This window comes from Cetorhinus maximus, chromosome 11, assembly GCF_964194155.1.
Source record: "Cetorhinus maximus chromosome 11, sCetMax3.hap1.1, whole genome shotgun sequence".
Lineage (NCBI taxonomy): Eukaryota > Metazoa > Chordata > Chondrichthyes > Lamniformes > Cetorhinidae > Cetorhinus > Cetorhinus maximus.
In genome coordinates this window covers 127,300,063-127,327,325 of record NC_135889.1, presented here as the reverse complement: position 1 = coordinate 127,327,325, position 27,263 = coordinate 127,300,063, and the positions used below count along the sequence as shown (strand labels likewise).

The window sequence follows — 27,263 nt, the reverse complement described above, 5'->3', positions numbered from 1 at the left end:
TCACAAGGGGACATAAGTTCCAGGTGAGGGGCAGAAGGTTTAGGGGGGATGTGAGGGAGAACTTTTTTACCCAGAGGGTGGTGACGGTCTGGAATGCGCTGCCTGGGAGGGTGGTGGAGGTGGGTTGTCTCACATCTTTTAAAAAGTACCTGGATGAGCATTTGGCACTTCATAACATTCAAGGCTATGGGCCAAGTGCTGGTAAATGGGATTAGGTAGGTAGGTCAGGTGTTTCTCACATGTCAGTGCAGACTCGATGGGCTGAAGGGCCTCTTCTGCATTGTGATTCTGTGATTCTGTGATTCTGTGAAAGGGTTGACTTATCAAGAACAGCTAAACGGGTTAGGTCTTTATTCATTAGAGTTTAGAAGAATGAGGGGTGATCTTATTGAAACGTACAAGATTCTGAGGGGGCTTGACAGGGTAGATGCTGAGAAGATGTTTCCACTAGTGGAGGAATCTCGAACTAGGGGACATAGTTACAGAATAAGGGGACACTCATTTAACACTGAGATGCAAAGGAATTTCTTCTCTCAGAGGGTAGTGAATGTCTGGTATTCTCTACCCCAGAAAGTTGTGGAGGTTAGATCACTGAAAGTATTTAAAGAGGAGGTAGATAGATTTTTGAAATATCGGGGAGTTGGGGGCTATGAGGAGCTGGCACGAAAGAGGATTTGAGACCTGGGGCAGATCAGCCATGATCTTATTGAATGGCGGGGCAGGCTTGAGGGGCCGAATGGCCTAATCCTGCTCCTAGTTCTTATGTTCCTATCAAAAGTTAATGCAGAAAATAAAAGCTCATGGTGTAGGAGGTAACATATTGGCATGGATAGAAGATTGGCTGGCTAACAGGAAACAGACAATAGGCATAAATGGCTCATATTCTGTTGGCAGGATGTATTAAATGGTGTGCCACAGGGATCAGTGCTGAGACCTCAACTTTTGCAATTTATGTAAATGACTTGGATGATGGGATAGTTCTAAATTTGTTGATGACACAAAAGTAGGAAAGTAACTTGTGAGGAGGACATAAGGACATAAGGGTGTCCTAGTGTATGACTCACAAAAGGCTGGTTTGCATGTAGTCCAACTCTCACTTTATGCGCCTTATTCCTCTTTTCTGTTCTATGTCTACCCCTGCCAGCTTTGTTTAAACCCATCCCAACCAGACTAGCGAACCTTCCCTTGAGGATGTTGGTCCCAGTCCTGTTGAAGTGCAATCTGTTCCTTTTGTATCGGTGCCTCATCACCCAGAACTGGTCCCAACGCCCCAGGAATCTGAACCCTCCCTCCTGCACCATGCTACAAGCCACACATTGATCATCCCTATCTTCTTATGCCTACTCTGGCTAGTGTGTGGCACCGGGAGCAACCCAGAAATTACCACCTTTGAGATCCTATTTTTTAACCTCCTCCCTAACTGCTGAAGATCTGACCATAGGACCTCGATATCTGTTCTCTCTGTGTGGTTGATACCAATGTGCATCACAGCTTCTGACCCGCTCCCTCCCCCCCTGAAGAATGCTCTATATGGAAAACAAAAGCAAAGAGATCATGCTACAACTTTATAAAATGATTGGTTAGGCCTCAGCTGGAATATTGTGGAGAATTGTGGATTCCCCAATTCAGGAAAAGATGTAAAGGCTGAAGAAAGTGTCCAGAGGAGGTTTCCCAGGATGTTACCGGGAATGAGGGGCTTCAGCTACGAGAAGAAATTGTTATCCTTGGAACAGAGAAGGTTAGGAGGTGACCCAATGAGGTTTTCAAAATGATGAGAGGTTTTGATGGAGAAGATCGAGAAAAACAATTCCCTCTGGTGAGCGGAGCAGTAATACAGGAATATAGATTCCAATTCAACATCTAGAGGGGAGATGAGGAGAAACTTTTTCTGGAACACTCAACCTGAAAAGGTGGTGAACATCGATCCCATAAATACGGGCACATCAAAATGGAACATGTGCTGGAGAATGAGGAACTTACAGGGTTACCGGCAAAAACTGGTAATGTGGGACCAACCGCAGAGAGACAGCACGGGCACGATGGATCGAATGGCTCCTTCAGTTCTGGAAGTTTCTTTGATTCTATGAAATATTTATCCAATTCTCTTCTGAATCCTATTGAATCTGCTTCCACCGCCCTTTCAGGCAGTGCATTCCAGATCACAACAACTCACTGAGAAAAAAACATTTCTCCTTATCTCCGCTCTGGCTTGTTTGCCAATTATCCAAAATCGGAGTCCCCTGATTATTCACCCTTCTGCCGGTGGGAGCAGTTTACCCCTTACTTATTTATTCAGTTAAGTTTCTCCTTAACCTTCTCTGCTCTGTGGAGAACAATCCCAGTTTCTCAGACTCTCCACATCGCCAAGCACCATCACCTCTGGACCTATTCTAGTAAATCTTTGGATCCGCTCCAACATTTTGACATCTTTCCCAAAGCGTGTGCCCAGAATTGGACACAATACTCCAGTGATTTATAAAGAGTTTACAATAACTTCCTTGCTTTTCGCACTCTACTCCTTGATTAATGAAGCCAAGGATCCTGTATGCATTCTGTTTTAAAGGCCTTCTCAACTTGTCTGCTACTTTCAGAGGAGGATGAATGCCTTACTTTCAATGAAGTCACCTTTTATAGGCTGGAGTCACCTGGCATTAATAGAGGACTAATGAGTGGTAACATTAACCCTGCTCTGAGCTGAACTAGATATCAGTGGATTTTGCACGTGAATTGCAGAAGAACATTACAAATGGGAGTGGGAGTGTGACACTCACTACCATCATGGCAGGTGTGCCTCAAGTCCACTTCCACACACTCCCCATACCCCTCGATTCACTGACATCCCCTCAAACATTGGATCTCAGCTCTTAAATGTATTCTCAATGACGGAGAGTTCTGGAGCTTCACAGCCCTCAGAGTGAGTACATTTCTCCGTGTCTCAGTTGGAAATGGCCAACCCTTAATCCTGGGACTGAGCTCCGTGTTCGAAATTCCTCACCAGAGCTGAGAGAAAAATGCTCTCAGCTTCTATCCAATCAATCGCTCTCAAAATCTTATCCTTTTTAATAGAATGATCTCTCATTTTTCTAAACATCAGAGAGCACAGGCCCATTCCATTCAATCTCTCCTCATATTGGACAGCTCATCCCAGGAATTAATCTAATGAGCCTTCATTGGAGCCTCTCAAAAGCAGCTATACCCTTCCTTAGATACGGAGGCCAAAACTGAGCACGGGTATTCCGGGTGGTCACACCAAATCCCTGGACAGTTATAGTTACATCTCGATAGAAAACCTGGACCTGAATTTATCCCTTGTCGGGAGCGCGCGATCGGCGGGCCTGGGAGTGGCTGGGAAATGAGCCCCAACTGTGATCAGCCCCCAGCCGGGATTTCATGCTGGCCAATTAACGGCCAGACTGCGTGAAGCGTGCACTGGAAAGTTCAGCGCTGCCGGGGTGGTCGGGGTGAAGACGGGAGGGTGGTGGTGGGGGGCAATGATGTCACTGTGGGTGCGGGTGAGTGCTTCGAGAGAGCACCCTGAAGGCAGACAGCTGCCTCAAGGAGCTGCAGACCTGCAAATAATAACATGAAGCACAAAAAAGCTGCAACAAATGTCCGTGCAGCACAATCAGCGCCTGGAAGCAAACCTGATAAAAACACTGTCACCGGATATTTCTTTTTATTTTATTTCCTAGCGGAGATTTCATCCCGCACTTGGATGAGGTTTCATCAGAACTGTAAAGCCAGACTGACTGATTGTCCCGTCCGTTAAACATCAGGTTGGGCGGGCCATGAAAAATCGCTGATAATCGCGCCATTAGTGGGCTCGATTGCCCACTTACGTGCTGGTGGGCGAACTTCTGATGGCAATGCGCGCCCACCGAGTGAAACATCGCGCGACTGCACAAAGATGCCAGGATGCTTTCCCGACATCATCGACGCGATTTTATGCCCATTGAGGTCAGGCGCATACCCGCCTGCAGAATGAAAAATTCTACCCCTGGTGTACGTTACAGGATGGAGTCTAAGAGAGGGAAGAATAACAGGTAACCAGGCAGCATAGGGGGTTTTACTCTGTATCTAACCCCGTGCTGTACCTGCCCTGGGAGTGTTTGATGGGGATAGTGTAGAGGGAGCTTTACTCTGTATCTAACCCCATGCTGTACCTGTCCTGGGAGTGTTTGATGGGGACAGTGTAGAGGGAGCTTTACTCTGTATCTAACCCTGTGCTGTACCTGTCCTGGGAGTGTTTGATGGGGACAGTGTAGAGGGAGCTTTACTCTGTATCTAACCCCGTGCTGTACCTGTCCTGGGAGTGTTTGATGGGGACGGTGTAGAGGGAGCTTTACTCTGTATCTAACCCTGTGCTGTACCTGTCCTGGGAGTGTTTGATGGGGACGGTGTAGAGGGAGCTTTACTCTGTATCTAACCCCGTGTTGTACCTGTCCTGGGAATGTTTGATGGGGACGGTGTAGAGGGAGCTTTACTCTGTATCTAACCCCGTGCTGTACCTGTCCTGGGAGTGTTTGATGGGGACAGTGTAGAGGGAGCTTTACTCTGTATCTAACCCTGAGTTGGATTTGACAGGGCCGCGATGACAATGCCGTGATTTTTCACAATGACCTTGTCAGGAAACTGATAGAAATCCCAGAATCCGATGTTGGCAATCTTTGATTCTTTTTTCCTTGGCTTCAGCTCGAATGCTGCAGGAACTGTGGCCGGAGATCGATGTGACTCCCACGGAATTTCAGAGCCAAGAAAATTAAGCAATAAACAAAAATGCATAATGTGTTGGCATTCGTTGGAGCCTCTCCCTCATGTCACTTGCCTGAAAGGCCTTTTCTGAAATGGTTGGGAGTTCAATGCATTTTCCCTGGCCTCTTTCTCTCTCTGATCATTCTCCATTCTCTTTCTTCTTCAGGTTCTTATCACGGACAGTGGTGTGAGAGGCTCCATCGCAGTGGGAGTTGTGCCCTATGACTATAACCTCAGCCAGCAGCCAGGATGGCTCTCCTGTTCTGCTGCCTATCATGCAGATGATGGAAAGTAAGTGATCAATTAACCTGTCTTGATTTTGGTCCCATGATTTATTGCTCTTCAAGCCCTTCGAGAGAGAAGCAGAGGGGATTCACCAGAGCGGTTCCAGGGATGAGGGGCTTCAGTTAATGTGGAGAGACTGGAGAAGCTGGGATTGTTCTCCTTAGAGCAGAGAAGGTTAAGGGGAGATTCAATTGAGTTGTTCAAAATAATGAAAGGGTTTGATAGAGTAAATAAGGAGAAACTGTTTCCAGTGGTAAGAATACTGTGAACAGTTTTGGTCCCCTTATCTAAGGAAAGAAATACTGGCATTGGAGGCAGTCCAGAGAAGGTTCACTAGGTTGATCCTGGGTATGGAGGGATTTTCTTATAGGAGAGGTTGAGTAGGTTGGCCCTGTACTCATTGGAGTTTAGAAAAATGAGAGCTGATCTTACTGAAACATTTAAGATTCTTAGTGGGCTTGACAGGGTAGATGCTGAGAGGTTGTTTCCCCTTGTGGGAGAGTCTAGGACCATTGGGCATAATCTCAGAGTAAGGGGGCGTGCATTTAAGACAGAGATGAGCAGGAATTTCTTGTCTCAAAGGATGGTGAAGCTGTGGAATTTACAGAATCACAGAATTGTTATGATGCAGAAGGAGGCCATTCGGCCCATCATGTCTGCACTGGCTCCCTGAGCATTTTAACTTAGTGCCAATTTCCTGCCTTTTCCCCATAACCCTGCACATTGTTTCTATTTAAATAATCATCCAATGTCCTCTTGAATGCTTCAATTATGCCTGCCTCCACCAGGCCATGCATTCCAAATCTGAACCACTCGCTGTGTGAAAAAGTTTTTTCTCACATCACATTTGCTTCTTTTGCAAAACATTTTAAAACTGTGCCCTCTGATTCTCGATCCGTTTACGAGCGGGAACAGTTTCTCCCTGTTTATTCTGTCCAGACACCTCGTGATTTTGAAAACTTCTATCAAGTCTCCTCTTAGCCTTCTCCTCTCCAAGGAAAACAGTCCCAACTTCAATCTTTCCTCATAACTGAAGTGCCTCATCCTTAGAACTATTCTCGTAAACCTCTTCTGCATTCTCTCCAGTGCATTCACATCCTTCCTGTAGTGTGGCGCCCAGAGCTGTACACAATACTCCAGCCGAGGTCTAACCAGTGTCTTATATAAGCTCATCATAACCTCCCTGCTCTTGTACTTTATGCCCCTATTAATGAAGCCTAGAATACTGTATGATTTAGAAACAGCTCTCTCTAGCTGTCCTGCCACCTTTAATGACTTATGTACATATATACCCAGATCTCTCTGCTTCCGCACACCCCTCAGAATAGTATCCTTTATTTTATACTGTCTCTCCATGCTCTTTGTACCGAAGTGCATCACCTCACACTTCTCCACATTGAACTTCATCTGCCACCTATCTCCCCACTCCACCAATGTGTCAATGTCCTTTTGAAGTTTTACACTGTCCTCCTCACAGTTTACAATTCCCCCAAGTTTTGTGTCGTCCGCAAACTTTGAAATTGCCCCCTGCGCACCAAGATCTAGATCATTTACATATATCAGGAAAAGCAATACCGGCTCCTGGGGAACTCCACTGCACACATTCCTCCAGCCTGAAAAATATCCCACCAGTCTTTGGTTCCAGTCTATCCAGCCCAGCTCCATTCTTGCCCCATTGATGTCCGTTTTGTGCCAATTCATTATTCTTACTCTGGACTGACCAATTTCCTTTTCCAACGTCATCCTAAACCTTATGATACAATGATCACTGTCCCCTTAGTGTTCCCCCACTGTCACTTGCTCTACTTGGCCCACCTCATTCCCAAGAACCAGGTCAAGCAGTGCCTCCTTTCTTGCTGGACTGGACGCAGGAAATTCTCCTGAACACAATCTAGGAACCCTTGTCCTTCTCTGCCCCTTACACTAACACTATCCCAGTCTATATACAGGTAATTAAAGTCCCCCATTATAACTACCCTATGATGTTTACACCTCTCTATAATTTGCTCGCAGATTTGTTCCTCTATATCCTTCCCACTAGCTGGTGGTCTGTATATTACACCCAGCAATGTAATTGCACCCTTCTTATTCCTTAGCTCTAGCCAAATTAATTCTGTCCTTGAATCCTCTGACACATCCTTTTTCTCCAGAACTGCAATACTCTCCTTAACCAAAATCACCACCCCTCCTCCTGTTTTCCCTTTCCTATCTATTACTGCAGAGGACTGTAGAGGCTGGGTTGTTAAGTATATTCAAGGCTGAGATAGACAGATTTTTAATCAGTAAGGGAATCAAGGGTTATGGGGAAAAGGCAGGAAAGTGGAGTTGAGGATTATCAGATCAGCCATGATCTCATTGAATGGTGGAGCAGACTCGATGGGCTGAATGGACTACTTCTGCTCCTACATCTTATAAAAGTCAATAACCAAAGGGACACAGATTGAAGGTCAATGTCAAAAGAGCCAGAGGGGGAGACCTGCATTTTTTTTTTCCAAAGCAAGTTGTTGTGATCTGGAAGGTGCTGCCTGAAAGGGCAGTGGAAGCAGATTCAATAGAAACTTTCAATAGCGAATTGGATAAAATAAAATGGAGGGGATGATATCTACAAGGTTGTGGGGAGAAAGAAGGGTTGGTGGGACTAACTAGATAGTTCTTTCAAAGAGCTGACCCAAACATAATGACTGAATGGTTTCCTTCGGCGCTGTAAGGTTCTATGAAATAAGAAAGACCAAGACATTAGCTCAGAGCCACTTCTGGGTCAGAAGGTTTTGGCTCTGGCTCCGGACAGTGGAGACTGGAGCTTTGGTTCCTCATTTCTCAGGGTCACAAAGTGACAGTGGCAGTTTGTCAGTGCAGGGCAAAGTGATGTGGTAACATTCAATAGGGCCTGAATCATATTGGTAGCTGGGCCAGCAAACTACAAATACAGCCGATTGAGAAATAATTATGATGGGAGCATGGAGCCAAAGTGTAACTCTGGCTGATGGAACAGACCTGGAAAATAGCATCAGCTGGAGGGAATCGTTGTAAAAATGTTGAGACCTGAACCCGGCAGTTAGTTGCTGTACAGAAACACGACAAACAGAAGACTTCCCCTGTATCGAGGAAAGATTGGAAGTTTAAGGCAAGTCCTTCCTCTACCTGTACCCATACTTCCTTCAGCAATCTGGGGTACAAACCATTCAGAATGGGCAGACAAGTGGCAGATGGAATTGAATACAGGGAAGTGTGAGGTGATGCACCCTCCCAGGCAGTGCATTCCAGACCGTCACCACCCTCTGGGTAAAAAAGTTTTTCCTCACATCCCCCCTAAACCTCCTGCCCCTCACCTGGAACTTATGTCCCCTTGTGACTGACAGTAAACAATGATGCAAAGCACTCATGGGCCAGGATTTACTCTCGTTGTGCGTGTGTGGCTGGTGGGCCCAGGAGAGGTCAGGAAACAGGCCCCCGGCCGCGGTTTCACACACTGGCTGGTCAGTGCCCGTCCAGTCTGAAATGTGTCTTCCAAATGGCCAGGAAAGGCCAAGCAGGCAGCGGGGTCGGGGGTTGGGGGCGGGGGTCGGAGGCGGGGGTCGGGGGTCGGGGGCGGGAGTCGGAGGCGGGGGTTGGGGGCGGGGGTCGGAGGCGGGGGTCGGGGGTCGGGGGCGGGGGTTGGGCGGGGGGTGGGGGTCGGGAGTCGGGGCAGGGGTCTGGGGGCGGGGGTCAGGGCTGGGGCGGGGGTCGGGGGTGGGGGTCGGGGGTCAGGGGCGGGGGCGGGGGTCGGGGCGGGAGTCGGAGGCGGGGGTCGGGGGCGGGGGTCGGGGGTCAGGGGCGAGGGTGGGGGTTGGGGTCGGGGTTCGGGGGCGAGCGCGGGGTCGGGGTAAGGGCGGGCGTTGGGGGCGAGGGTCAGGGGTCGGGGGTCAGGGTCAGGGTGGGGCGGGGGGTCTGTTGGGCACCGGATCCAGTGGCGACCCAGCGGGGAGTGTAAAATTGGCAGTGGCAGGTCCCTGGAGGCTGCCTGGGGAGAATCATCCTGCCGTCCGGAGACCAGGACAATGGCCCTCACCAGCGCTCTGAAGATGCCAGGATGGAGGGCAGGCGGAGTGGGCACTCGGCCCCCGTTTCTCAGACCAGTGCCATACGGTCCTCGTGAAGGAGGTCAGTGTCGGGTGGGACACTCGTGTCCAGGGATGGCAGGAGGAGGCCACTGCACCTGACCAAAAATGCCTGGGAAGAGGTGACAGCCGAGGTCAGCAGCCATGACGTTGTGTGGCGCACATGGGTGCAGAGCTGCAAAAGGTTCAACGCCCTGCTGTGCTCGGCAAGGCTGAGACACTCGAGTACCGTGTGGGCGTGGGTCAGTGTGGTGAAGTGTTAAGGTCTGGCCATCCCCCTGTGGTGCTCAGGGGTGTTAGAGTCTGAGCGCCAACTGTCCATCACGCCGGAGCTGGCCAAGGGGGTGAGTCCTGAGTGAGACTGAGTGTCTTGCAGCTCGAGGGCCACGACTCGGATGTGCCCTGCGAGGTGTTCCTCAGCTGGGGTTGGCCAGGCTGCAATGGGACTGCAGGTAGAGAGCGGACTCATCAATGCTCCTCTGTCTGTTCAGGAGAAGAGGAGTCATAAAAACATCGAGAGGTCACGGACAGCGGAGGCTCTCCAAACCTCCTCATTCTGATGAGGTACAGAATGGACACATTGGAGCTAGAGAGCCGTCACCATCTCATTCAGCCGGTTGTGGAGAGACTGGGGTCTCTGATGAAGCTAAGAGTACAGGGCCCAGAGGTGAGAGTTTCACATTGTGTAACCATTCTAGTGTAACCTCCTCATTGATATGAGCCTAGAACCTGGAGTCCCCATTGATCATTGGAAGACGATGGCACCATGATGCAGATCTCCATTGTCTCACCAGGGTGCCTGGCACAGTGACAGTGTGATGACTGTAACTAATGACATGTCCTTGTTCTCCCTTAGATTCTCCAGCAGGCACTCGCTCTCTGGACCCCGAAGACCCACCCCTCACACCGGAGGACCACCAGGCTTCACTTGCACCTGCGCCACACCCACTGTCTGAACCAGGCACCAGCGCAGATACCAGCTCCTCAGTGGGCATTAGATCATTGGCTAGTATCTCAGTGCACATTGGATAGGATACTTCACACTCGCTGGAGGTGTAGGCGGAGGCAGAGAGTGCCCAGGGCCCCGGCAGTCAGAGGGCTGCTGGAGACCAGGACGATGATCAGTCAAAGGCTGATGATGAGCCTCTGGAGTCGTCCATTAGGCAGCAGATGCTGGATGTCCAGGGGGATGTGCGGGAGGATCTGGTGGAGATCCATGAGGGTCTGCGTGCCGTGGTCTCTGTTGTGGAGGAGTCCATGTGGAGCATGAGCAATACGATGACCCTCATGGCCGAGCACACTGTCTCCTCCATTGAGAGAATAACGACTCTCATGGAGAGGCAGCTCCAGGGACAGAATCAGAGGTTCCTGGGGTTGTGCTCGGACCTGCAGCCCTCACACAGGCAATGGCCTCAGGTGGTCAGTGTCAGTGTGGGAGATGGATGAGGCACCCAGTATCCCAGCCAGGTGCCAGTCTATCAATGGTGAGCAGGGAAGTCCAGAGCGACCTCACATTGGCGCACGAGCTGCCTGTTGTCTCTGTGGCTCCTCTCCGGGCGCTCTGGATAATGGCAGCAGCTCCTCCGCCCCTCTGCCAGTGACCGTGGCATCTGATGAGGCTGCGATGACTGGGGAGATGCCAGCCATGGTGCTGGGCACTCCCTCCCAGGCAGGGCCAGCACGGGCTCCACTGGCCAGAGGACGATGCCAAGGTTATCAAGGCCAACAGGACAGCAGAGTGAGTGGGATGTCTACAATGCCGGTGCCAGCGAGGAGGGGGCACTAAGACACAGCGCCCACAAATGTAAATTAAAGGCACCATGAGCACAAGAGGGACTGGGCACGGGTGATCTGCTGTTTGTTTATGTTTTGTTAATATGTTTACTGCTGTGGCCCTGAGCAGCATATATTTTATGTTCATTTGATGTGAGTATCAACATGTTGTAAATTTTGCTTTTGTCACAATGGCCTGAGTAGCTTCAGTTATTTTTTTTGGTGTAGGGTCGGCCAGTGAGTAATGCTGGACATGGGTGGCTCTAAACTTTATTTCACAGGCACTGAGTGGACTGTGGGGTCAAATGAAAGGGTCATTTCAGGCACCCGGGATGGGGGGGGCAGCCCTGGTATGAGGGGGAAGCTGATCTTTGGCAGCCTAGCTGAAGGAGCCTTGGATCAAGGCATCCCTGGTGTCCCTGACTCCCTGGAGGTTCCCAAGGTCTGGCTCCACACCCTCAGCGTTCCCCTCACCAGCTCCTCTACTGACTCACCACTGGATCCATCCTCTGTGGCCTGTGGAGCTGCATCAAGATCCTCTTCCTCCAGTGGGTCCCCCCTTGCCAGTGTCAGATTGTGGAGAGTGCAGCAGCAAACACTATCAGTGACACACGGTCTGAGAGGGTATTGGAATGCACCCCCTGAATGGTCCAGGCATCGGATGCGCATCTTGAGAAGACCTATTGCTCTCTCTACCACCGCCCTTGTGGAGCCGTGGCTCCTATTATAACGCTGCTCAGCTTCTGATATTGGATGGCGGAGAGGCATCATGAGCCTTTTGAGGGGATAGCCCTTGTCACCCAGCAGCCATCCATCCAGCCGGGCTGGAGCACTGAAGAGCCTCGGCACCTGAGAGTGTCTCAGGATGTAAGTGTCATGGGAGCTGCCTGGATACCTTGCACAGACTTGCAGAATCTGCATCCTGTGGTCACATATTACCTGCATGTTCATGGAGTGGAATCCCTTCTTGTTGATGAAGGCACCCGGCTCACCCGCTGGCGCCTTGATGGCCACAGGTGTGTAGTCGATTGCATCCTGGGAGCAGGGGAACCCAGCAATCGTTGCAAAGCCTCTGGCTCGCTCTGCCTGGCTAGCCTCGTCCGTACAGAAATGAATAAATGTCATTACCCACCTGAGCAGAGCGTCTGTCACCAGCTTGACACAACTGTGGACAGCGGATTGGGAGACTCCACACAGATCCCCCGCTGACCCCTGCAAAGAGCAGGAAGCATAGAAGTTAATGGCCACTGTGACCTTCAGCGCCACTGGCCTGGGGTGTTCACCCACACAGTCGGAGCTGATCTCAGGCCCGATCCTCTGACAGATGGAGGTCACTGTCTCCCTGGAGAGGCGGAGCCTCCTTCGGCACTGCACCTCAGATATATTGAGGTAGCTGCATCACCGCCTGTAAACCCGGGCAGCAGGATAGTGGCATCTTCTGTGGCCCCTTCCTCCTTGGACTTCCCATTGGCCCTGCGCCCCTTGTGCTTGCGCCTCTCCTCCCACAGGTCGCTCCCCTGGAGGCTGAATAGGGACCCCTGGCCTCCTCTCCCTTCTGCCCCTCTCTCCCTCCTCAGAGGAGGTGCCCCCAGCGGAGACCCCAATCCCCATTCCCAGGGTAAGGGAAGGCTGTCTGATACCTGGAAGGGTCCACACGGTCTGAATCCTCCGGGAGCCTAGGAGACACCAACAAGTCCTGAAGTGAAGCCTGGAAATGCTAAGGATGAAGCTCAGAACAGAGATGAAGCTGCCAAGTACCAATAACCAACCAGCAGCAAACTATCTCCTAAACTCCTCACTCCTTACACTGGCAATGCTGCTGACCCTTTTTACCCCGCCCTTGGATGAGGTTTCGTTAAAAGTGGGCTGCTCGCCTGCCCGTGCAACGAGTGCAAAATCGCACGAGCTACATAAAATCGCAAACAATTGTGTTTTTAATGGCCTTTTAATTGACGGCGGGAGCAGCTCTGACACCGATGCGCACCCGCTGACCTGAAGGTTACTCACACGCAAGATTGCATTGGGACTCTCGCCCGTGGATTGTAAGATTCTCCCCATTATCTATTGTATCTTTGCCCAGCGCCTCTAAGCGGATATCACCCTCTTTGTTCCTTAGAGAACCCACCTTGCCTCATACTCCCTGCTTACTATTTGCATATTGCTATTTATTCTAATTGCAACCTACCTGACAGTGACTATTCATCTTATCAAAGATTAACTATTCTCTGGTGTCAATAGTAAATACTGTATCGATGAAAACTCCTTAACTACATGCCAAAACAAAACTTACCACCATAATTATACCCAACCTACAGTTTGCAGATGACCTGCAATGTCATTGTCCACTCTGCACCTGAATTTCAGGCTATACCCCAGCAGCATTGATGAAGAGACCCAACACCAGATCAGCTGCACCAGCCCAACCTTCTCCAAACTACAGCAGCCAGTGTTTGACAACAAAGACCGCCACAAGCTCTCCCCACACCTGCTGTACTGCAGTGAGAACTGGTCCGTGTCTCTCTCTCCACCTGCTGTACTGCAGTGAGACCCGGACTGTGTCTCTCTCCACACCTGCTGTACTGCAGAGAGACCCGGACTGTGTCTCTCTCCACACACCTGCTGTACTGCAATGAGACCCGGACTGTGTCTCTCTCCACACACCTGCTGTACTGCAGTGAGACCCGGACTGTGTCTCTCTCCACACACCTGCTGTACTGCAGTGAGACCCGGACTGTGTCTATACCCACATCTGCTGTACTGCAGTGAGACCCGGACTGTGTCTCTCTCTACACACCTGCTGTACTGCAGAGAGACCCGGACTGTGTCTCTCTCCTCACACCTGCTGTACTGCAGTGAGACCCGGACTGTGTCTCTCTCCACACCTGCTGTACTGCAGTGAGACCCAGACTGTGTCTCTCTCCACACCTGCTGTACTGCAGAGAGACCCAGACTGTGTCTCTGTCCACACACCTGCTGTACTGCAGTGAGACCCGGACTGTGTCTCTGTCCACACACCTGCTGTACTGCAGTGAGACCCGGACTGTGTCTCTCTCCACACACCTGCTGTACTGCAGAGAGACCCGGACTGTGTCTCTCTCCCCACACCTGCTGTACTGCAGTGAGACCCGGACTGTGTCTCTCTCCACACCTGCTGTACTGCAGTGAGACCCGGACTGTGTCTCTCTCCACACACCTGCTGTACTGCAGAGAGACCCGGACTGTGTCTCTCTCCACACCTGCTGTACTGCAGTGAGACCGGGACTGTGTCTCTCTCCTCACACCTGCTGTACTGCAGTGAGACCCGGACTGTGTCTCTCTCCACACCTGCTGTACTGCAGTGAGACCCGGACTGTTTCTCTCTCCTCACACCTGCTGTACTGCAGTGAGACCGGGACTGTGTCTCTCTCCACACACCTGCTGTACTGCAGTGAGACCCGGACTGTGTCTCTGTCCACACACCTGCTGTACTGCAGTGAGACCCGGACTGTGTCTCTCTCCACACACCTGCTGTACTGCAGAGAGACCCGGACTGTGTCTCTCTCCCCACACCTGCTGTACTGCAGTGAGACCCGGACTGTGTCTCTCTCCACACCTGCTGTACTGCAGTGAGACCCGGACTGTGTCTCTCTCCACACACCTGCTGTACTGCAGAGAGACCCGGACTGTGTCTCTCTCCACACCTGCTGTACTGCAGTGAGACCGGGACTGTGTCTCTCTCCTCACACCTGCTGTACTGCAGTGAGACCCGGACTGTGTCTCTCTCCACACCTGCTGTACTGCAGTGAGACCCGGACTGTTTCTCTCTCCTCACACCTGCTGTACTGCAGTGAGACCGGGACTGTGTCTCTCTCCACACACCTGCTGTACTGCAGTGAGACCCGGACTGTGTCTCTCTCCTCACACCTGCTGTACTGCAGTGAGACCCGGACTGTGTCTCTCTCCACACCTGCTGTACTGCAGTGAGACCCGGACTGTGTCTCTCTCCACACCTGCAGTACTGCAGTGAGACCCGGACTGTGTCTCTCTCCACACACCCGCTGTACTGCAGTGAGACCTGGACTGTGTCTCTCTCCACACACCTGCTGTACTGCAGTGAGACCCGGACTGTGTCTCTCTCCACACCTGCTGTACTGCAGTGAGACCCGGACTGTGTCTCTCTCCACACACCTGCTGTACTACAGTAAGACCCGGACTGTGTCTCTCTCCACACCTGCTGTACTGCAGTGAGACCCGGACTGTGTCTCTCTCCACACCTGCTGTACTGCAGTGAGACCCGGACTGTGTCTCTCTCCACACACCTGCTGTACTGCAGTGAGACCCAGACTGTGTCTCTCTCCACACACCTGCTGTTCTGCAGTGAGACCCGGACTGTGTCTCTCTCCACACCTGCTGTACTGCAGTGAGACCCGGACTGTGTCTCTCTCCTCACACCTGCTGTACTGCAGTGAGACCCGGACTGTGTCTATACCCACACCTGCTGTACTGCTGTGAGACCCGGACTGTGTCTCTCTCCACACCTGCTGTACTGCAGTGAGACCTGGACTGTGTCTCTCTCCTCACACATGCTGTACTGCAGTGAGACCGGGACTGTGTCTCTCTCCACACCTGCTGTACTGCAGTGAGACCCGGACTGTGTCTCTCTCCCCACACACCTGCTGTACTGCAGTGAGACCCGGACTATGTCTCTCTCCACACCTGCTGTACTGCAGTGAGACCTGGACTGTGTCTCTCTCCACACCTGCTGTACTGCAGTGAGACCCGGACTGTGTCTCTCTCCACACCTGCTGTACTGCAGTGAGACCTGGACTGTGTCTATACCCACACCTGCTGTACTGCAGTGAGACCCGGACTGTGTCTCTCTCCACACCTGCTGTACTGCAGTGAGACCCGGACTGTGTCTCTCTCCACACCTGCTGTACTGCAGTGAGACCCGGACTGTGTCTCTCTCCACACCTGCTGTACTGCAGTGAGACCAGGACTGTGTCTATACCCACACCTGCTGTACTGCAGTGAGACCCGGACTGTGTCTCTCTCCACACCTGCTGTACTGCAGTGAGACCCGGACTGTGTCTCAGTGACACATGAGGGTTGGAGAAGTTTCATCAGCAATGCCTCTGCTGCAGCTTCTGCATTTAATGGTGGGACCATCACACGAATGCTAATGTTTTGAAGCCAGTTTGACAAGCTTTGTTTTATTCATTCACAGGATGTGGGGCTTCTCTGGCTGGGCCAGTATTTATTTCCCATCCCTAGTGCCCTTGAAAAGGTGGTGCTGAGCTGCCTTCTTGAACCGCTGCAGTCCATGTGTTGTAGGTACACCCACAGTGCTGTTAGGGAGAGAGCTCCAGGATTTTGACCCAGCAACAGTGAAGGAACGGTGATATATTTCCATGTCAGGATGGTGAGTGGCTTGGAGGGGAACATCCAGATGGTGGTGTTCCCTTCTATCTACTGCCCTTATCCTTCTAGATGGTAGTGGTCATGGGTCTGAAAGGTGCTGTCTAAGGAGTCTTGGTGAGTTCCTGCAGCGCATCTTCTAGATGGTACACACACTGCTGCTACTGTGCGTCAGTGGATGGAGTGAATGTTTGTGGGTGTGGTGCCAATCAAGCGGCGTCCAGTTTCTTGAGTGTTGTGGGAGCTGCGCTCATCCAGGCAAGTGGGGAGTATTCCATCACACTCCTGACTTGTGCCTTTGTAGATGGTAGACAGGCTATGGGGAGTCAGGAGGTGAGTTATTCACCGTAGGATCCCTAGCCTCTGATTTGCTCTTGTAGCCATGGTATTTATATGGCTAGTCCAGTTCAGCTTCTGGTCAATGGTAACCCCCAGGATGTTATTTCAGGCAAAGATCCTGTAAAATGAGTTTCGATGGACTGGACACTGTGTCTGGATAACCGAAAAGCATCTTACCCACAGTCTTGTTTTCTCAAATGGCCAACGTTCCAGGGGAGGATAAATAAAGCACTACAAAGACCCTCTGAAACTCTCCTTGAAGCACAGCAACATTGACATTAATAACTTGGAGGACCTTTCTAGCAATGGTTCAGCGACAGCTTGTCCATCAATCTTCAAACTCCTTAATGATGAGGCAGAGCGGCAGCAAAGAAGGAAAGAAAAGGAAGCAAATCCTGCATTCCAGGTCCCACTGCCTCATGGGAAATCCTGCTCTCCATGCCCGAAGACCTTTGGGTTGGGAATCAGCCTGTCAGTCACATGAAGGCCCACGGCAGATACTCACCATCCTGATAAAACGTCATCCTCAAACAGGGACAGCAACTGCTGATGACTACTTACATGCTGGTGGAACATTTTGGGGTTCCCTTTTAAATGGACTGCCACTCTATCCTCATATACTCCCTTTTCCAGTCTTATTTTCCTCTTCACTGCCCCTCTTGACTGATTGTACTTGGCCTGGTTCTTGCTGGATGAATTTGCCTGACATGCAAGATACACCCTCTGTTTTTGTTTCATCTGATACTCATTCAGCATTCGAGGGAGCCGATGATCCTTTGAGGCAAAGCTGGCCATGTTCGCCATCTGGGGTGTTTGGTAAGGTTCCAGAAGGCACGTGGGTGACTGTTGGGCTGACCAGTGCGTAGGAGGCTCTGCTGCAAAACAGGGCAGGAAAGCGCAGACTATTGAGTTTTGGATGTGCTGCTGGCTCAGGGTTTCCTCTCCTTGTATTTTCTCTCTGCCTTTGGAAGGCTGCAGCGATTTTTATTGGGGAGCGCGAGGCCTAGCGATCCTGGGTGATCTTCTCCCAGGACTCAGGCTCAATATCAAAACTCCTAAGTAAAGCTTCAAAGTGTCCTTATCGAGCTTCCTTTGACAGCCATGAGAGCACACCCCAAACTCCAGCTCGCCATTGAAGATTCGCTTTGGTAAGCGAGTGTCAGGCATTTTGGCCACATGAGCAGAATGACTACTAACTCAGTGATGGCTTTCTCAGTGTAGTGAGGATGATTGATATGCCAGGTCAGGTGAGCACCTCAGTGTCTGGCTTTTTGTCCAGCACACCTGTGCTTGGATTGTGATGACTTGTCATTGAGGTGTGTAGTATAAAGGGTTAATGTTAAATGTGCAAATATATGGTCTACATCATCAGTGATGTAAGATCACATGACAATAGAGCATGGAGAATGATAGTTCTATGTAGAGCCTTGTCCTGAGTCTATATTGTAATTTATTGCACACTATATTGTACATATTGTTAGTATAATGTTCAATACAAGATAGAGTTCACCAGCAGCCTTATCTCCAGCATTATCTGCAAGTCCAGACCCACAAATACCACATCTAAGACCCAGAATGGTAATAAAAGAAGGCGATGTTTCTTCAATAGTTCCTGGATTATCTCATTGTTTTTATTGAACCAATCTTGGTGGTTACGAGAGGAAGAATCAAACGCCTCTAGAGCAGTGGAGTGCAGTATACCCGTGAAGGTCACTCAGTTATCCTCAATGCAGTGAGTGTCCGCTTTCACCATACACAGGCAGGATTTCTTCATAACTGTCAGCTGGAGCCTTGAGACAATGAGATTCTTCTGGACCTTCCTTCCCTGGGGGGCACCAAGAGGGATAGATCCTGACATTTAGTTTTGAAATGATAAGCCAGTGGTCAGTCCTGCAGTCAGCGCTGCACATGGCTTTCATTACACGCACATCCTGTCTGTCCGTCTGCCTGGTGAAAACATTGTCGATTAGATGCCAGTGCACAGGATCAGAGTGCATCCAAGACTTCTTGTTGTGATTAGGGATTTGGAAAACTGTGTTGGTGATTAAGAGCTCATACTCAGCACACACCATCAGCAAGAGGAGGCCATTGCTCTTATAACTGCCAAACCTGTTTTTTCCGATGACTCCTTCCCACTCCTGGTGATCTGCACCAATTCTTGCAGTGAAGTCACCAAGAATGATCAGCTTGTCTGGCTTCAGTCCAGGAGCAATCAAAGAGCAGAGGTCATCAGAAATTTATCCTTGACCTCATCAGGGCTGTTCTTGGTAGGGGCGTACACACTGAGAGAGTTGCTTGCCTGTGGCTGCGCAGGGGATGTTTAAGCACAATCAGATGATCATTAACACACTTGGGAAGACAAGACAACTTACTGATGAGATGGTTCCTGACAGCAAAGCTTCCTCAAGCTCCACACCATTCATCTTTTTCACAAATTTATCTTGTACCTGAAGCAGATCCTCCATAAAGCTCACCCATTGTTCACGGAATTCTTTCCTGTCAGTGTTTGGTTCCAATTTATCCTGACTAATCTAAACTTGATGATGTGATGATCAATCTTATCCAAGAGTTCCCCTGGAGACCAGATTCCCCAGCAACAGGCCCAGAATCCACTCATTCCTAGGGTTACAAATGAGTCAATATTGAAGGGATTACAGGTGTGTCTGTATTGAAGGGGTTACAGGTGTATCTGTATTGAAGGGGTTACAGGTGTATCTGTATTGAAGGTGTTACAGGTGTATCTGTATTGAAGGGGTTACAGGTGTATCTGTATTGAAGGTGTTACAGGTGTATCTGTATTGAAGGGGTTACAGGTGTGTCTGTATTGAAGGGGTTACAGGTGTATCTGTATTGAAGGGGTTACAGGTGTGTCTGTATTGAAGGGGTTACAGGTGTATCTGTATTGAAGGGGTTACAGGTGTGTCTGTATTGAAGGGGTTACAGGTGTGCCTGTATTGAAGGTGTTACAGGTGTGTCTGTATTGAAGGGGTTACGGGTGTGTCTGTATTGAAGGGGTTACAGGTGTGTCTGTATTGAAGGGGTTACAGGTGTATCTGTATTGAAGGGGTTACAGGTGTGTCTGTATTGAAGGGGTTACAGGTGTATCTGTATTGAAGGGGTTACAGGTGTGTCTGTATTGAAGGTGTTACAGGTGTGCCTGTATTGAAGGTGTTACAGGTGTGTCTGTATTGAAGGGGTTACAGGTGTATCTGTATTGAAGGGGTTACAGGCGTATCTGTATTGAAGGGGTTACAGGTGTGCCTGTATTGAAGGTGTTACAGGTGTGTCTGTATTGAAGGGGTTACGGGTGTGTCTGTATTGAAGGGGTTACAGGTGTGTCTGTATTGAAGGGGTTACAGGCGTATCTGTATTGAAGGGGTTACAGGTGTGTCTGTATTGAAGGGGTTACAGGTGTGTCTGTATTGAAGGGGTTACAGGTGTATCTGTATTGAAGGGGTTACAGGTGTGTCTGTATTGAAGGGGTTACAGGCGTGTCTGTATTGAAGGGGTTACAGGTGTGTCCGTATTGAAGGGGTTACAGGTGTATCTGTATTGAAGGGGTTACAGGTGTATCTGTATTGAAGGTGTTACAGGTGTATCTGTATTGAAGGGGTTACAGGTGTATCTGTATTGAAGGTGTTACAGGTGTATCTGTATTGAAGGGGTTACAGGTGTGTCCGTATTGAAGGGGTTACAGGTGTGTCCGTATTGAAGGTGTTACAGGTGTGTCTGTATTGAAGGGGTTACAGGTGTGTCTGTATTGAAGGGGTTACAGGTGTGTCTGTGTTGAAGGGGTTACAGGTGTATCTGTATTGAAGGGGTTACAGGTGTATCTGTATTGAAGGTGTTACAGGTGTGTCTGTATTGAAGGGGTTACAGGTGTGTCTGTATTGAAGGGGTTACAGGTGTATCTGTATTGAAGGGGTTACAGGTGTATCTGTATTGAAGGGGTTACAGGTGTGTCTGTATTGAAGGGGTTACAGGTGTATCTGTATTGAAGGGGTTACAGGTGTATCTGTATTGAAGGGGTTACAGGTGTGTCTGTATTGAAGGTGTTACAGGTGTGTCTGTATTGAAGGAGTTACAGGTGTGTCTGTATTGAAGGGGTTACAGGTGTGTCTGTATTGAAGGGGTTACAGGTGTGTCTGTATTGAAGGTGTTACAGGTGTATCTGTATTGAAGGGGTTACAGGTGTATCTGTATTGAAGGGGTTACAGGTGTATCTGTATTGAAGGGGTTACAGGTGTGTCCGTATTGAAGGTGTTACAGGTGTATCCGTATTGAAGGGGTTACAGGTGTGTCTGTATTGAAGGGGTTACAGGTGTATCTGTATTGAAGGGGTTACAGGTGTATCTGTATTGAAGGGGTTACAGGTGTGTCCGTATTGAAGGTGTTACAGGTGTATCCGTATTGAAGGGGTTACAGGTGTATCTGTATTGAAGGGGTTACAGGTGTATCTGTATTGAAGGGGTTACAGGTGTGTCTGTATTGAAGGGGTTACAGGTGTGTCTGTATTGAAGGGGTTACAGGTGTATCTGTATTGAAGGGGTTACAGGTGTGTCTGTATTGAAGGGGTTACAGGTGTGTCTGTATTGAAGGTGTTACAGGCGTGTCGCTATTGAAGGGGTTACAGGTGTGTCTGTATTGAAGGGGTTACAGGTGTGTCTGTATTGAAGGTGTTACAGGTGTATCTGTATTGAAGGGGTTACAGGTGTATCTGTATTGAAGGGGTTACAGGTGTATCTGTATTGAAGGGGTTACAGGTGTATCTGTATTGAAGGGGTTACAGGTGTGTCTCTATTGAAGGGGTTACAGGTGTGTCTCTATTGAAGGGGTTACAGGTGTGCCTGTATTGAAGGGGTTACAGGTGTGTCTGTATTGAAGGGGTTACAGGTGTGTCTGTATTGAAGGGGTTACAGGTGTGTCTGTATTGAAGAGGTTACAGGTGTGTCTGTATTGAAGGTGTTACAGGTGTGTCTGTATTGAAGGGGTTACAGGTGTGTCTGTATTGAAGAGGTTACAGGTGTGTCTGTATTGAAGGGGTTACAGGTGTATCTGTATTGAAGGGGTTACAGGTGTGTCTGTATTGAAGGGGTTACAGGTGTGTCTGTATTGAAGGTGTTACAGGTGTATCTGTATTGAAGGGGTTACAGGTGTATCTGTATTGAAGGGGTTACAGGTGTGTCTGTATTGAAGGGGTTACAGGTGTGTCTGTATTGAAGGGGTTACAGGTGTATCTGTATTGAAGGGGTTACAGGTGTATCTGTATTGAAGGGGTTACAGGTGTGTCTGTATTGAAGGGGTTACAGGTGTATCTGTATTGAAGGGGTTACAGGTGTGTCTGTATTGAAGGGGTTACAGGTGTGTCTGTATTGAAGGGGTTACAGGTGTATCTGTATTGAAGGGGTTACAGGTGTGTCTGTATTGAAGGGGTTACAGGTGTGCCTGTATTGAAGGGGTTACAGGTGTATCTGTATTGAAGGGGTTACAGGTGTGTCTCTATTGAAGGGGTTACAGGTGTGTCTGTATTGAAGGGGTTACAGGTGTATCTGTATTGAAGGTGTTACAGGCGTGTCGCTATTGAAGGGGTTACAGGCGTATCTGTATTGAAGGGATTACAGGTGTATCTGTATTGAAGGTGTTACAGGCGTGTCTGTATTGAAGGGGTTACAGGTGTATCTGTATTGAAGGAGTTACAGGTGTGTCTGTATTGAAGGGGTTACAGGTGTATCTGTATTGAAGGGGTTACAGGTGTGTCTGTATTGAAGGGGTTACAGGTGTGTCTGTATTGAAGGGGTTACAGGTGTATCTGTATTGAAGGGGTTACAGGTGTATCTGTATTGAAGGGGTTACAGGTGTATCTGTATTGAAGGGGTTACAGGTGTGTCTGTATTGAAGGGGTTACAGGTGTATCTGTATTGAAGGGGTTCCAGTTGTGTCTGTATTGAAGGGGTTACAGGTGTGTCTGTATTGAAGGGGTTACAGGTGTGTCTGTATTGAAGGGGTTACAGGTGTAGCTGTATTGAAGGTGTTACAGGCGTGTCGCTATTGAAGGGGTTACAGGTGTATCTGTATTGAAGGGGTTACAGGTGTGTCTGTATTGAAGGGGTTACAGGTGTATCTGTATTGAAGGGGTTACAGGTGTATCTGTATTGAAGGGGTTACAGGTGTGTCTCTATTGAAGGTGTTACAGGTGTATCTGTATTGAAGGGGTTACAGGTGTATCTGTATTGAAGGGGTTACAGGTGTGTCTCTATTGAAGGTGTTACAGGCGTGTCTGTATTGAAGGTGTTACAGGCGTATCTGTATTGAAGGGGTTACAGGCGTATCTGTATTGAAGGTGTTACAGGTGTGTCTGTATTGAAGGTGTTACAGGTGTGTCTGTATTGAAGGGGTTACAGGTGTGTCTGTATTGAAGGGGTTACAGGTGTGTCTGTATTGAAGGGGTTACAGGTGTATCTGTATTGAAGGGGTTACAGGTGTGTCTGTATTGAAGGTGTTACAGGTGTATCTGTATTGAAGGTGTTACAGGTGTGTCTGTATTGAAGGGGTTACAGGTGTGTCTGTATTGAAGGGGTTACAGGTGTATCTGTATTGAAGGGGTTACAGGTGTGTCTGTATTGAAGGTGTTACAGGTGTATCTGTATTGAAGGGGTTACAGGTGTATCTGTATTGAAGGTGTTACAGGTGTGTCTGTATTGAAGGGGTTACAGGTGTGTCTGTATTGAAGGGGTTACAGGTGTATCTGTATTGAAGGGGTTACAGGTGTGTCTGTATTGAAGGGGTTACAGGTGTGTCTCTATTGAAGGGGTTACAGGTGTATCTGTATTGAAGGGGTTACAGGTGTGTCTGTATTGAAGGTGTTACAGGTGTATCTGTATTGAAGGGGTTACAGGCGTATCTGTATTGAAGGTGTTACAGGTGTGTCTGTATTGAAGGTGTTACAGGTGTGTCTGTATTGAAGGGGTTACAGGTGTGTCTGTATTGAAGGGGTTACAGGTGTGTCTGTATTGAAGGGGTTACAGGTGTATCTGTATTGAAGGGGTTACAGGTGTGTCTGTATTGAAGGTGTTACAGGTGTATCTGTATTGAAGGTGTTACAGGTGTGTCTGTATTGAAGGGGTTACAGGTGTGTCTGTATTGAAGGGGTTACAGGTGTATCTGTATTGAAGGGGTTACAGGTGTGTCTGTATTGAAGGTGTTACAGGTGTATCTGTATTGAAGGGGTTACAGGTGTATCTGTATTGAAGGTGTTACAGGTGTGTCTGTATTGAAGGGGTTACAGGTGTGTCTGTATTGAAGGGGTTACAGGTGTATCTGTATTGAAGGGGTTACAGGTGTATCTGTATTGAAGGGGTTACAGGTGTGTCTGTATTGAAGGGGTTACAGGTGTATCTGTATTGAAGGGGTTACAGGTGTGTCTGTATTGAAGGGGTTACAGGTGTGTCTGTATTGAAGGGGTTACAGGTGTGTCTCTATTGAAGGGGTTACAGGTGTATCTGTATTGAAGGGGTTACAGGTGTGTCTGTATTGAAGGTGTTACAGGTGTATCTGTATTGAAGGTGTTACAGGCGTGTCGATATTGAAGGGGTTACAAGTCACTCACCATCCTGATTTGGAAATATATCACCGTTCCTTCACTGTCAGTGGATCAAAATCCTTGAATTCCCTCCCTAACAGCACTGTGGGTGTACCTACATCACATGGACTTTTTTTATTCATTCACAGGATGTGGGTGTCACTGGCTGGGCCAGCATTTATTTGCTCATCCCTAATTCCCCTTGAGAAGGTGGTGGTGAGCTGCCTTCTTGAACTGCTGCAGTCCATGTGGTGTAGGTACACCCACAGTGCTGTTAGGGAGGGAGCTCCAGGGTTTTGACCCAGCAACAGTGAAGGAACGGCGATATATTTCCAAGTCAGGATGGTGAGTGACTTGGAGGGGAACTTCCAGGTGGTGGTGTTCCCATCTACCTGCAGCCCTGTCCTTCTAGATGGTAATGGTCATGGGTAGGAAGGTGCTGTCTAAGGTGCCTTGGTGAATTGCTGCAGTGCATCTTGTAGATGGTACACACACTGCTGCTACTGTGTGTCGGTGGTGGAGGGAGTGAATGTTTGTGCATTTGGTGCCAATCAAGCGGCTGCTTTGTTCTGGATGGTGTTGAGCTTCTTGAGTGTTGTGGGAGCTGCACTCATCCAGGCAAGTGGAGAGTATTCCATCACACTCCTGATTTGTGCCTTGTAGATGGTGGACAGACTTTGGGGGGTCAGGAGGTGAGCTACTTGCTGCAGGATTCCTAGCTTTTGACCTGCTCTTGCAGCCACAGTATTTATATGGCTGGTCCAGTTCAGTTTCTGATCAACGGTAACCCCCAGGATGTTGATAGTGGGGATTCAGTGATGGTAATACCATTGAATGTCAAGGGGCGATAGTTAGATTCTCTCTTGTTGGAGATGCTCATTGCCTGACACTTGTGTGGTGTGAATGTTACTTGCCACTTGTCAGCCCAAGCCTGGATATTATCCAGGTCTTGCTGCATTTGGACATGGACTGTAATGGGTTACAGGTGTGTCGGTATTGAAGGGGTTACAGGCGTGTGTTTAATGAAGGCTTTCCTGGTGTCTAGGTATAGAAGGTGTTACAAGTGACCTGTGTTTTGTATTCTCTGTATTCTGTCTGGTTCACACCGCCAGTCTGCGTGAATATCTTTGACCCACTCCCCACTGCCCCCTTCCGCCCCCTGCTCAGTCTTAGCACAGTTACTTTTCCTGCACTGTCATACCAAGAACCACTTATGAGTCAAGTTATACATGTTTGTGATGATTGACATTAATGTTGGCTTTTGAAAACACAAACTGGGAGAGAATGGCATGTGTTAATGTGTAGGGAGGGAGGGCTGGATGATCTATGAACAGTAAGTGCTGGAAATACTCCGCAGGTCTGGCAGTATCTGTTGAGTAAGAAGCAGAGTTAAAGTTTCAGCTCAATCAACTTTCATCAGAACACTGGCCATTAATCCTTGGGGCACCAGGTGTAACTATCTGTGCCTGAGAATGGAAGCCATTAATGGTGATACTCTGGCTACGATTAGATCGATAAGAATGGAAGTAGGTGAGGGCAGTCCCACCCAGCTGGACGACAGTGGAGTGGTGTTGGAGGAGGATGGTATGGCCATCTTGTCAAAGGCTGCAGTCAAGCTGAGAGGGATGAGGAATTTAGCTGAAATAATATCCCCTCAAATGAAACTCAAAGTGACAAGGATTGAGAGTTCCATTTGAGAGAAGATTATAGTATAGGGTCTGGCACATAAAGGGTTAATGTGGGACTGAGCACAGTACCACCCACTCAGTGGTGTAAGTGAACACATGACCCATACTTTGGGGTCAGTGTAGTGTTCGACAGAGCCGTGTGTAGTGTGTAGAAGCAAGCATGGAGACAGCTCCTATCTTGGGCCTTTGCTGTACCTGTGTATATTCTTTTTATTCATTCATGGGGTGTCACTGTCTGGACCAGCTTTATTACCCATCCCTAATTACCCTCGAGAAGGTGGTGGTGAGCTGCTTTCTTGAACCGCTGCAGTCCGTGCAGTGTGGGTACACCCACAGTGCTGTTAGGAAGGGAGTTCCAGGATTTTGACCCAGCGACAGTGAAGTTTCTAGTAGTTTGTATTTAGTATCTAGTAGCTAATAATTACTTACTGTTAAAGAACCTAAGACTGTGAATATCTCAATAAGATCTACCAAACTACACCCAAAACCTTGTAACATGGTAGCAGCAAATGGAACAACTCAAATCCTCGCAGAAACTGCAGAAGATACTTAAAATTCTGGAAAATGGAAGGAAAACTCAGGGAAGCATTGTGACCCGGAGAAAGCTCAAGAAGCAAAGGCACGGAAGGAAATCGCCAGAGAAAAGCTCCAAAGAAAGGCTTGGACGCTGAAGGCAGAAATTAAATTCCTCACTGCAGCAGAAGACTCCAGTGAATCCTGTGGAAGTCCAGTTTCAATACCCAGAGTGTACAGAGTCAGTAGCTCTAGCAGGGGAGAGATAACAGATTAAAATTCTTGACCAACACAAGTCCTGGAAAAGGTTAAATATTGCAGTGGTCAGAAATTGCCGTTTAAATCGCAGTCAGAGAAAACCGACTCCCGAGTTGATGCCTGAACACATGTCGGCCAAGCTTTCTCCGAGCAACAAGAAAGCAAATAATTAACAAGCAATTAATCCCAACCGAGTAGGAGCTTTATAAACCCAGCAAAAGTCTGGGATTCGACAGTCTGAAGACCCGAGAACACTGCACTAAAGCGGGGAAGACTCTACCCAGTGAATCTAGGCAGCCGCTGTTGAAAAGATTTAAACACTGAGATTGCGAATGCCATGACTGTGGGAGCCCGCCAAAACCAGCAAGCACGGGGAAACCCTTCATGCAGAAGAGCACAGTGGCACCATCTCGGAGTTTCAGAACTTAAAGCTGAACCTGCAATTGAAAAATTTTAACCATGGGTCATGCTTCAATGGAGGGAGACCTTACCCTTCAGAAAGCCATCCAGATTGCCAGGCAATCTGAACCCCGTGTGCAGCGCAGATCCAGGCCAGAAAGTAAACTGTGGTAGAAAGCAGAC

The 27,263-nt window shown here is 48.9% G+C and overlaps 1 protein-coding gene across 1 annotated transcript in view; it reads left to right on the top strand.

Moving 5' to 3' along the window:
* LOC144686231 (SPRY domain-containing protein 3-like) overlaps positions 1-27,263 on the top strand; it is a 1,189,784-nt gene that overhangs the window by 103,673 nt on the left and 1,058,848 nt on the right. The window contains exon 4 of the mRNA XM_078551322.1: positions 4,919-5,043. Coding sequence (XP_078407448.1) covers positions 4,919-5,043 — 125 coding nt within the window. The remainder of the gene's footprint in view (positions 1-4,918; positions 5,044-27,263) is intronic.